At 38.1% G+C, this 12,172-nt stretch overlaps 1 protein-coding gene across 1 annotated transcript in view; it reads left to right on the forward strand.

Annotated features, from left to right (window-relative positions):
* The window catches only part of LOC125240273 (putative fatty acyl-CoA reductase CG5065), a 41,492-nt gene continuing 29,320 nt past the window's right edge, over window positions 1–12,172 (forward strand). The window contains exons 1-7 of the mRNA XM_048148135.1: window positions 1–132; window positions 797–913; window positions 1,761–1,918; window positions 5,638–5,728; window positions 6,754–6,899; window positions 8,103–8,212; window positions 8,983–9,066. Coding sequence (XP_048004092.1) covers window positions 58–132; window positions 797–913; window positions 1,761–1,918; window positions 5,638–5,728; window positions 6,754–6,899; window positions 8,103–8,212; window positions 8,983–9,066 — 781 coding nt within the window. The 5' untranslated portion in view covers window positions 1–57. The remainder of the gene's footprint in view (window positions 133–796; window positions 914–1,760; window positions 1,919–5,637; window positions 5,729–6,753; window positions 6,900–8,102; window positions 8,213–8,982; window positions 9,067–12,172) is intronic.

Genomic DNA, 12,172 nt, shown 5'->3' on the forward strand with positions numbered 1-12,172 from the left:
GCGTCGCCACAAAGGACAGTCAATAATCGATGCACATGCATTATTCGTTGCAGGGCAATGGCCCCCTCAGTAGGAGAATACTACGCAGGCAAGAATGTCCTCATCACAGGCGCCACTGGATTCGTCGGCAAGGTTAGTTACAGCTTTCTCAGTGCTATAGTTTTTTCGGTATAGTATGAAGAGGTCCCAAGACATGGGACATGTAGGTAAAGTAGCTTAAATATTGTATTTTGCTGAAAGGAGGCTTTATTTTATTTTTGAAAAGCAGTGATTCTGAATTCAATGATTTTCTAAGAATTGCTTCGCGTTTTCACGTTATCCGATTCGATATCGGATGTAGGACCGATATCCCAAGGCATAATATATATCTCATTCACATAATTGAACTTGGCTCTCATTTCACATTATTTACGTTTTTCATGGGATGATATTTGTCTAAAATAAAGTTTTTGTTTCATTTATTTCTGCAGACTAGCAACAATATATATGTGTGAAGATGAATTCAATACATACTAACTATATCCACTCATATGCTTATGATTATCATTGACATAAATATTATTGTACCTCTTATATGTTTGCATGCCTAATTATAATTATCATTATTGACGATCATAATGTAAATTCATATAGGTTAACGTAGATTAATTTATACTGTAATTTATCATTATGTAATAAATAAACTAAACTAAACTATCCGGTTCGAAGGACCATATAAAAACTACTAACTCTTTTATTCTTTACATCCACTCAAATCCAGGGGTTTTCAAGTATTTAAATAGAAAAATATTTTCAGATCCTGGTAGAAAAGCTACTTCGATCATGCCCCGAAGTGAACACCATTTATCTTCTGCTTCGGCAGAAGAAGGGAATGTCCAGCGAGGAACGATTGCGAGACCTGATCAGCAATAAGGTGAGCCCTAAAACCGCTCACGTGAGTGCTGACTCCGTTTGGAAGTAGTACACTATTAGCCGCCTTTACACAGACGCTCTGTCGCGCGTGATACAGCAATCGTGTGTGAAAGAATGCGCGTGTAAAGCCGACGGGAGGGGAAGGGAAAGACCGCGCTATTGCGTGCGCTGGCGCGGGCGCGCAATCGCGTGGTGAGGTTGTCTTTACATGTACGTTCATTCGCGCGCCCAACATGGCGGACATACGCTCGTGTACTAAAGAATTAGTGGTTGAATTATATACTTGCTCTTTACAAATCGACACTATTAATAAGAATAAACAATAATAACGCGGTCTATCGCGCACGATTAGGCTTTACACTCACGCTCTTTCCGTTCACAAAAACTTCGACGCCAGATTTGATCGCCAGTGTCCGATGCGTGGAAGGCGAGACCTGCAGGGGATTGGCTCGTTGGGTGGACGACATTCGTCAAATTATTTTTTTTTGCAAAAAAGAAACTCATTTTTGGCAAAAGCTTTAAATTATCGCTGACCGTACCTTCCTTTCAACAGTCATCTACTGCTCTCCGAGACGTTTCTAAAAACCCCTTCCTCGATGGGGATACGACGTTTCATAACAGAGTTCCTATGACCACCTTTCTCCATCATCAGATCAGCTCCATGATACCATAATATTGCATTATCACGTGATTTACATATGTGTGCAAATTTCAGCTCAATCGGAAACCGGGAAGTGGGTCAAATTTAGCTTCTACGTTTTCACCCAAACTAACATACTAACAAAGCAAGTTGAATGCTTGTAAAAAATTAAAAGGAGGAATATTTTAAGTTATATTTTTGTCACCAGCTCTTCAATCCCCTGCGAGATAAGCAGCCAGACGTCTTCAACAAGCTCCGTCTGGTAGCCGGAGATATACTTGAAGATGAGTTGGGACTCAGTAATGACGACAGACAGGAGTTGCAGCGACGGTGTCACGTGGTGTTCCACAGTGCTGCTTGTGTACGGTAAGATTCCTTTTCATTCTCTCTTTCTCTTTTATCATCGTCATCAATATCTATAACTATCTCTAAAGAATCTCAAGGAATCCTAACTAACTAACCAGTATGGCACTGTGATCCAAAGATGATCTTGGCTTCCAAAACGAGAGCACGCCACTTATCCCGATCCTGCGCAGCTTCCTGCCAATTATCGGCTTGTAGCTGACACAGATCCGCCATCACGCTGTCTCCCCAGCGGTATCTGGGCCGACCCGCCGGGCGGCCACCAGTTGGTCTTCCCAGATACGCCTTCTTGGCAGCCCGATCCTCTCCCATTCTTAGTAGGTGGCCGAACCAGCGAAGTCTGTGGGATTTGGTTACGCCGATGATGTTCAAGGAATCCTAGGACAGGAAATATCTTGTCTATTGTTACAGGCTGAGAATAGTTACTTTTTTTTATACTACGTCGTTGGCAAACAAGCGTACGGCCCGCCTGATGGAAAGCGGTCACCGTAACCTATGGGCGTCTGCAACTCAAAGAGTGTCACATGCGCGTTGCCACCCCATTAGAAACTTGTACATTCTCTTTTGCTGTGTTAAATAAAATAACTAATGTATGAGAAATAGCCAATATTGCCATGCCCTACCGGGGTGCCATGCGACCTCCTTCATATTGTAACATCTGTAATGTAATACCATGGTTTGCAATAAATGATATTGATTGATTAATTGAAATACACAGTAAAAAGGAGTGTACAAGTTCCAAGGAGGGTTACTTAACAAAAAGCTTATTTTCCGATGAAAATATTACAAAAAAGCCGGTTTTCAAAGAGTTTGCCGGAGATTTCTTATTTTACAATGGACCACCTCTGAAAGCCTGCATTGGGCTACATTCTCGATATTATTTAACTAGATAGCATTAGAATTCTTCCTGAATTCTTTGATATTAATATAAGTGGTAGAGGAGATATCCTTGAAGACGAGGACTCAACAACGATGACAGATAGGAGTTGCAGCGACGGTGTCACGGGGTGTTCCACAGTGCTGCTTGTGTACGGTAAGAATCTTGCGTACAAGATTCCAAGGAATCCTAGGAGTCATAAGAGAAAATACAAAAATGTCACAAATAAGTATACTAGGCTCTTTCAAAGAGACATTTCTCAAAGGTTTGACAACGGACCACCTCTTAAGGCCTGCAGCTACAATTTCGATGTTATTTAGACGTCATTAGAATTCTTCTTGAATACTTTCCTATTAATCAAGTGGAGGATGGTGATATACACGGTGAAAACAGTAGTTTGTAGGTTAGGTATAGGTTTAGCTTAGGAACGTCTACCGTCTCCAATTCTCTTTTAACTGCTCTAAGGTTAACGCGAAGAAATCCCTTAATGGGATAAGTTCGCCTTTGTACAAATAATGTGTGTTCTTTTTTCTTTACTGTGTGTGTTCTTATCTTTGTACAATAAAGTGTATTACTACTACTAAAACAGGACCGTTCAAACTTTTCATAATGACTTATGTGGTCATAATGAACAAGATTTATTATGGGACTAATGTTGAATGGGTTAAATTGTGGCGTAGGCGAGAGGCTGGCAACCTGTCAATGCAATGTCACAGTTTCGTTTTCTTTCAACCCCTTATTTGCCAAGAGTGGCACTGAAGCTTTAGTAGTTTCATGTGTTCTGCCTACCCCTTTATGGGATACAGGCGTGATTGTATGTATGTATGTATGTATGTACTAATGTTGAAATTGTTGGATTTGCCATTATAATATTTAATAATTGTAACATTTTAAGGTACGTTTCTTACAAACATTTAAATTTATGGCAATAATGTCGGTAGACAAAGAAACCGGGTCGGTTGGCAAGTTTACCTGGACTGGTTATAAAAGGGACTGCTCGCCGGCGAGCAGTCACTTTTAGTTCTACCCACAGATGTCATATATACCATAGATCAAGCAAACGTATCTACTTAGCGTGTCAAATGAACTCAGTGAAATCCACTGAGTTGTCCGTCTTTAATCGCAGCTTGCAGCTTTCGGGCGTCAATTTTTGTAAGTTGAAGTCAATCAAAACATAAAAAATGCCTCGTTACGTGATATTCAATTGCAACAACACAAAAATTATGAACAATCAAGAGCCTGAGACATATTTAAAATTACAGGCAAGAAACAACTTCAGTACAAAATTTGACACGCTCGGCCCCTATACAAATAGATGAACTTGTGTCTTCTATCTAAATAAAGTTCTGTGGTTCTACCAGCGCCACGAACAGAGATAAGTACCTTAATCTGATTATTTAATAATAATAATTGCCTGAATTAATTTATGAAATTATTTTAAGTACCTTAATCTGATTATTTAATAAATATAAATACCTGAATTAATTTATGAAATTATTCAATGAAAATTATCTGAATTAGTTTATGGAATTATTCAATGAAAATTGTCTGAATTAATTTATGAAATGGATTAATAAAAATGTATTTAAAAAGTTAATATGTTTTAGTGTTTCGTAATAACTCAACAACAACACTGTTTATGTCTGATTATTTCATAATAATTGCCTGAATTTAACTATGAAATTAATTAATGAAAACTACCTGAATAAATTGATAAAGTTGACTAATGAAATTGTAATTAAAAATTAGTAGATATATTTTACTATTTCATTATACGAAACTTAATAGTAACCCTGTTTATGATTTTACTCCCTTGTCGAGTATTTGATGTGTTTACAACAAGTATTAGTCACTTCAGGTCATATGACATTTGAGTAAAGATAATTTGTTCTTTGGAAGTTAGTTATTTCGTCATATTAGTAGTCACTTCAGGTCATATGACATTTGAGTAAACGTAATTTGTTCCTTGGATGTTAGTTACCTTTCTTGAAGTAAAAACGTTGATTATTATTTTGAACAAAAAAAGGCTGTTTATTATACCCCTTTAACATACTCGGTCGCATAATTAAATTGATATGATCTCTCATACAAACAAAATAAAGACGTTTCATTATATATCCAAAATGCTAAATAAATCAAACTAAATCTAAATCGGTTCATCCGTTTGGGAGCTACGATGCCACAGACAGACACACAGACAGACACACACACAGACAGACAAACAGACAGACAGACAGACAGACAGACACGTCAAACTTATAACACCCCTTCGTTTTTGCGTCGGGGGTTAAAAACAGAAAGGAATGAAGTGCCAGTCTTAGCTCTGACTTCCAGCGCTCATCTTTGTAATTCCTTTTTAAGCCCCAACTCAAAAACGACGGGGTGTTATAAGTTTTTGACGTGTCTGTCTGTCTGTCTGTCTGTCTGTCTGTTTGTCTGTTTGTCTGTTTGTCTGTTTGTCTGTTTGTCTGTTTGTCTGTTTGTCTGTTTGTCTGTTTGTCTGTTTGTCTGTTTGTCTGTTTGTCTGTCTGTTTGTCTGTTTGTCTGTTTGTCTGTTTGTCTGTTTGTCTGTTTGTCTGTTTGTCTGTTTGTCTGTTTGTCTGTTTGTCTGTTTGTCTGTTTGTCTGTTTGTCTGTTTGTCTGTCTGTCTGGCTGTGGCATCGTAGCTCCCCAACGGAACCGATTTAGACTTAGTTTTTTTTTGTCTAAAAGCTGAATTAGTCGGGAGTGTTCTTAGCTATGTTTCATGAAAATCGGTCCACTATGTGGCGGACGGGGGTTTTTTCAAAATTTTAATTTTGTAGTTAGGTAATTAGGTAGTTATTTAATTAAGTATTTTTTTCAGTTTTGACCAGAAACTCAAGGATGCTGTAAACCTGAACACGACTGGGACATTACGCGTCTTGAAACTAGCAGAGAAAATGGAAAATATAGAGGTAATAGGTCCACCATTTTGACCATAATTTGATACTTAAAAAATATTTTTCCCCTCACTAGCTCGCAAACACGTGTTTTGTCCTTTAATACCAGCGGGTGAAAACGCATTTTATCCACTAGTGGGTAAAGTAATTTGACCTTGAATAAAGTCAAACTAACTGCTTTAAAATTGATAAAAGTAGGTGAATCTAGTAATAAAGATGATTTACCACCTGTGTAACTACTGGAAGCAGTGATAAACGCATTTTTTGCGTTGTAGTTTCCTCGCTATAGTGAGGGGAAAAGTTTTGTGTTACACTCGGGTGCAAATGTATTTTACGTCTCGTGTGTTAAAATACAACTTTGCCCCCTTGTATAACAAATAATTATTAAGCGGGTTGCTCACGTGTTAAGTCGATATAGCGTTCGACATGTTTCCATCCATTTTCGAAATATGAATATTTTTAAATATGTTTAAGTCTCACGGGAGTTTTATGGTTAATAGTACATTACGATACAAGTGCGTAAAAAAGGAAGTTCGAAACGAGTGGCGATAAATTAAAACACGACCGAAGGGAGTGTTTTAAATCGACACGAGTTACGAATTTCCTTTTTGCACGTGTATCGTACGACGTTTTTCAGTACAGATGAGCCTCCGAAGTTTCGACCTGGCATATAATGAACCACTTCTCGCACTAGTGCGTAAAAAAACGATGATGAAAAATAATTTGATACTACGTTTCAACAAACGTTTATCCGATTTGAGAATCATTTAACTTAAGGGCGTTCCCTGCGCGGGGGTATAAGTTTGACGTGTCTGTCTGTCTGTGTGTGTGTCTGTCTGTGGCATCGTAGCTCCCGAACGGATGAACCAATTTAGATTTAGTTTTTTTTTGTTTGAAAGCCGAGTTAGTCGGGAGTGTTCTTAGCCATGTTTCATGAAAATCGGTCCACTATGGGTCGGGGGTTTTTTCAAAATTTTAATTTTGTGGTTAGGTTATATACAAAACATGTACTGATTTTATTAATAAACTTATTTTGCCAGGTGTTAGTCCATATTTCGACAGCCTACTGCCGCTGCGAGCTAGACGTACTGGAAGAAAAGCTGTACCCCGCCGTGCATAAGCCCGCCCGGATCATGGACGTAGTTGACTGGATGGACGATAGCATGTTGGACTATTTGGAACCAAAGTACAGTACAATATCCCTCACTACGCTCAAAAGTCTATTTTAGAATCCCCCGCTAACGCTCAAGATTAATTTTACGCCCTCACCGTAACTATTTGATTTTTTTTTATACTACGTCGGTGGCAAACAAGCGTACGGCCCGCCTGATGGAAAGCGGTCACTGCGCGTTGCCACCCCATTAGAAACTTGTACATTCCCTTTTTGCTATGTTAAATACACAGTAAAAAGGAGTGCACAAGTTCCAAGGAGGGTTCGGGTTGCCGACGACTCAAAGGTCAATAGACGGAATAAGTCAGTTCCGTAAGGCCTCCCGTCATCAGCACACCGTACCCTCGTTGAGCTCTGGCAGCCTTACTCACCGGCAGGAACACAACTTACACAACACTATGTTATTGCTCCTTTGTGACACAATCCACTATTTCACCACACCACAGTATAATAAAGAGTACAACCGTACAGTGTTACCACTCCCCCTCCCCGCTGAAAGTGCCGCTCATCCCCTCTCGGTTACCTTACAGTTACCGCCTGTCAAAAGCGTGAACAGTCAACCTGTCATATCTCACTCATACAAGCATGGTACGCGTTTACCTCCACGATCTTAGACTGTGTGCTAGGAACGCGCATCTTTCAGATATTTGATCACCAGTGTCCGAAGTGTGACCACACCAACTGGTAAACGCTCTCTTGACACTTCGAAAATGAATAGCAAAGTTGCATTTTATCCACACAAGAGTGCAAATCTAAATATATAAATAAATAAAATAAATAAATAAATAAATAAATATTAAAGGACATTCTTATAAAAGAAGAAACTGATTGACTGACTGACATATCAACACACAGCCGAAACCGCTGGTCTTAGAGATTCTAAATTTGGCACGTAGCTTCCTTATAAGGTGTAGAGGAGCACTAAGAAAGGATTTTTCAAAATTCACCTCCTAAGAGGGTGAAATGGGGAAGAGAGAGATTAGATTAGTACGAGGGCGAAGCCGCGGGAAATAGTTAATCTTATACGAATTTTAACTTTATGGCCAAAGGGCTCGTAGAAATGTCATTTAATTGATGATTTTGAATAATGAATGTTTAACACATTGACGAATTTGATGTTTTACAATTCATAATATTATTTTCCTCGTGTGGTGAAAATTTTTGTGCTAATTTACGTTGTCCCATAATAAAACAAATAACTATTTATTTTGCCCACAGACTCATCGCCCCTGAGCCAAATACGTACGCTTACACCAAAGCCATAACCGAAGACATGGTGGCAGAATACGGCAAGAAGTTTCCTGTCGCCATCGCGAGACCGTCTATAGGTAACGCCATCTATAGTTTAGTTCTTCTTCGCAAGCTTCTCCCAAAACTGGGAGAAGCTTGCGGAGAAGCGAACGAAATGGCGAAAGTGCGTTGGAGATGGTCGCAAGTTCGTCGATGAGACCTGGTTTGCGGCACTTGCTGACAAAAGGGAAAGAAGACACCATAGCGAAACGTCGCAATCGGTTGCAAGCTTCCCTTGTCAGCTGTGTGGCAAAATATGTCGCTCTCGCATAGGTCTCTTTAGTCATCAAAAGCGATGTCTCTCGGACATTGCACCATAAATCGTCTGAAATAGACGCTAAAGGCCAGTAGTAGTTTAGTTCCGCAAAACTTTTGTGGATGCAGCGCCATCTATCGTTTAGTTCCGCAAACTTATATGGTTGACAGCGCCATCTTTTGTTGAGTAAATGTAGATTTCTTTTCATTAGCTTTTTATAAAACTGCTTCATAATTCTATTTTATATTCATTAAAAAGTAATAATGTAATTGTAACTAGATTTTTTTTTACTTTTATTTTATTTTGGATACTTAGTTACTTAATACCTAACAATCTTACATTATTCGAATAAATTAGGGTCGATGACATGGCTGTTCAAAAATTAAAATCATCAAAAATTAGTTCTTTAAATTATTTAGCGAAGTGGCAATCGCGAGGCCTTCTATAGGTAATGCCATCTATTGTTTAGTTCCGCAAACTTTTATGGTTGACAGCGCCATCTCTTGTTGCGTAAAGATAAATTTTCTTTAAATTACTTATTGATGATTACAGTGGTGGCATCCTTGAAGGAACCAATCCCTGGCTGGGTGGACAACTTGAATGGACCCACGGGCTTGATCATTGGCAGTGGAAAGGGTGAGTATCTAAATATCTAAATTTGCATTTTTTTTAATACCACGTCGGTGGCAAACATACGACCCGCCCGTTGGAAAGCGGTCACCGTAACCTATGGACGCCTGCAGCTCAAGGGGTGTCACATGCGCGTTGCCGACCCATTAGAAACTTGTATACACTCCTTTTTTGAAGAACCCCATGCTGTAGTTAATACCTTTAATGGAACTAAATTTCAACTCAAATAAGTAGGTACATCCGTGATTCCGTGTTTTGAGATTTTTACCGGATATACGGTCTATAGAAACAGCAAACGATGACGAAATGGGAGTATAGTGTTCTTAATTGGTTTAAAAACTATATATTGAAAACCGTTTCATTTAAAACTGACGTTACTTCATTAGTGGTTTAAATACTTCTAGTGACAGATACCGTAATAAAAGCAGGGCTTGGATCAAAAGCATTTTTTATTTTATTTCATAAACCAATTTACAACATAACACTCGCAGGTTAAGACTTCCTAGTAAGTATTTATAATACCTGTGACAGGAAGCCCCGCTCTTCCTGAGTTTTCAACTACATTTATTTGTACACAGTTAAAGATTTGAGATGTGAAATAAAATAATAATGGTACCTTACATTATGAAAATATATAACTTGGAACCTTTAGGGCTCTGGATACACGTGATTCACGCCGAACCGTAGCTACGTGACCTTAACACCGGCGGTACTAAGATCACGAATTTCACGAACACGGCAAGGTACGTACCTCGTACGTACGTACTTGCCTTAGCGCCCGGATTCACGTGACACGCCGCGGTCCGTGACACGCCGCCGCCCGAACCTACGTTCGTGTGCAGAGCTTCGGGTGGCGGTTCCGTTGGGTACTTATCGTACGTTTTGTAGATTCAACACGCCCGGGAGAAAACCAAATCATGACTACTATTGAATTATCACTTAGTACCTATACTTAATACTAGACAGAAGTTTTTTTACATATGAATTAAACTTATATTTATGTTTTGCTTCGATTTTTATACAATACATATAACTAGCGGCCCTCCCCGGCTACGCACGGGGATTATCATAAAAATTGTTATAATAAGTTATCCGTAAAAGATAGACATATGCCATCGCGGACTTTTTTGTAGACCTATTAGAGAGACACAATTTTCCAATACATTATTTTGATATAGCTCAAACGGTTTTGGCAGCGTTTTCGATTAAAGCTCTCAGCCAGCGGGATTTTGTCCAACTCGATTAGAAAATATCGTCATATCTTAACCAATTCAAACAAAACTTTAACAAATTATAAACCTAAACTTTCCTCAAGGATTACTCTATTCATAAATGAAAACCGCATGAAAACCCGTTCAGTAGTTCTTGACTTTATCACAAACACACAGACAGACGCAGCAGGGGACTTTGTTTTATAAGAGAAGATCAAGTGATTTATGGCGTTATTCGCTGTGTTACGTTACGGCCTAATATTGTTTATTTTTTGACATGTGCCGTCAGAATCCTCAAATACTCGACACTAACTTAAAACTGTATGTGGTGACAGTTTAGTATAGTATGGAGTAAATATTGTTCCAGAGCTGTAAGAAGTGTAAGAACCTCTTTTTCACACATGACAGCGTCCACAAAACGTAAAATCCTGTAATAATGGTTAAAAAAATCAAGTACCTACTTAAAAACAATATTTCGCTTACTTTAAACATAATCTAAAACATGTTACATTTTTGCGGATCTTCGTTAGTAAGTATTTTACGATATTAATTTATAACGCAAGATTTACTTATTATGTCATTTATCATTCATTTTTATTTTTAAACTAGTGCTGTGGCAGAGTGTAAGTTGATAGAAATCGTTTATTTGTTTAAGCGCCTCCTTGTCCATAGGGCCTAATCGATTCAACCAATTCGAAATTAATCGTTAGATTTGGCAAACGATACGTCTTAGCCACATCGCAACATACATCAAAACAAATTTGTCAAAAATGTGAACTTACGGATCCGGGACAATAGTTCTAATGAAATTCAGCAACACGACGCTTAGCCATATATTTCTGGTGAAGCATTATTATGTTATTCTTATGGTTTTCACATTTATTCTTTCATTTATTATGTATGAAAATGAAAAAGATTTTTATAAAAAGTGATTTACCTACCAAGTGGCTTTCATTAATTAATATTTAAGCTTGCTACTATGTAAGAATATAACGAATCTTAAATGTAAACAAGGCAAACAGCAATGTAGATGAACAAAAGATCAAGTTCTGTGAATCTTTGAGACGTACTATGATGACTATTATGCTCCAGGTAAAAAAAATATATGCACACACGTGCGCGGGGCCACGGTTAAGACAAAAAAATAACAGCTGCAGTTCTTATCAGTTACGGTACATTAAATAATACTTTTAAATAGTATATTCCTTTAAAGCACTGTATTGTTTGACGAACGAGCTCAGCTATCTTACTGTGGTGGTATTTTGTAAATAATAAGTGCAGTTCCACCACGTGGTAATAAAGACAGTAAGATTTACGAGCAGCCTTTTGTACGTGAAGCTGAGTGAAGTGAGCGATGTGTTATTTTTACATTTTCGGATTTTTTTATTTAATCTGGATGGGGCAGATTAGAATTTTAGTTTATTTCAATTAGTCACTTGTAAGATCCCAGTTGATCAACACTTGAAGGCCTTGACACTTTACTTTAGCGGTGAATTTAAAAGTTATTGTCGTTGTTGTTTTGTTCAGTTTTTGTATTGTTACTGTTAATGTTTGAAACTCTTAACAACGAAGAGAAGTTTGGTGTGGAGATATGCCACCAGAGTCGGAGATTCAGCTTTATGTAGTCTCTGCAAGGATCGGACAAACAATGAGTTTCCGTGTCGTCATGGTACTACACTACAGGATCTATCGCGAGGCATTTGACGTCAGTTCATTTGAAATCTGCTGTTACTGTTACGACATCAAACGAGTAAGTTAATTTTTTAAATAGGTTAATCCATAATAAGTAAATGAAAGCAGCAGAGGTCTAAGTTTAAATACCATGAAAAAATAATTTTAAAGTTATTGCATGTAAATAGTATAACGAAGCTCACTTTATTAAGCAATGCTTTATTAAGCAA

This window comes from Leguminivora glycinivorella, chromosome 27, assembly GCF_023078275.1.
Source record: "Leguminivora glycinivorella isolate SPB_JAAS2020 chromosome 27, LegGlyc_1.1, whole genome shotgun sequence".
NCBI classification, from domain to species: Eukaryota; Metazoa; Arthropoda; class Insecta; order Lepidoptera; family Tortricidae; genus Leguminivora; species Leguminivora glycinivorella.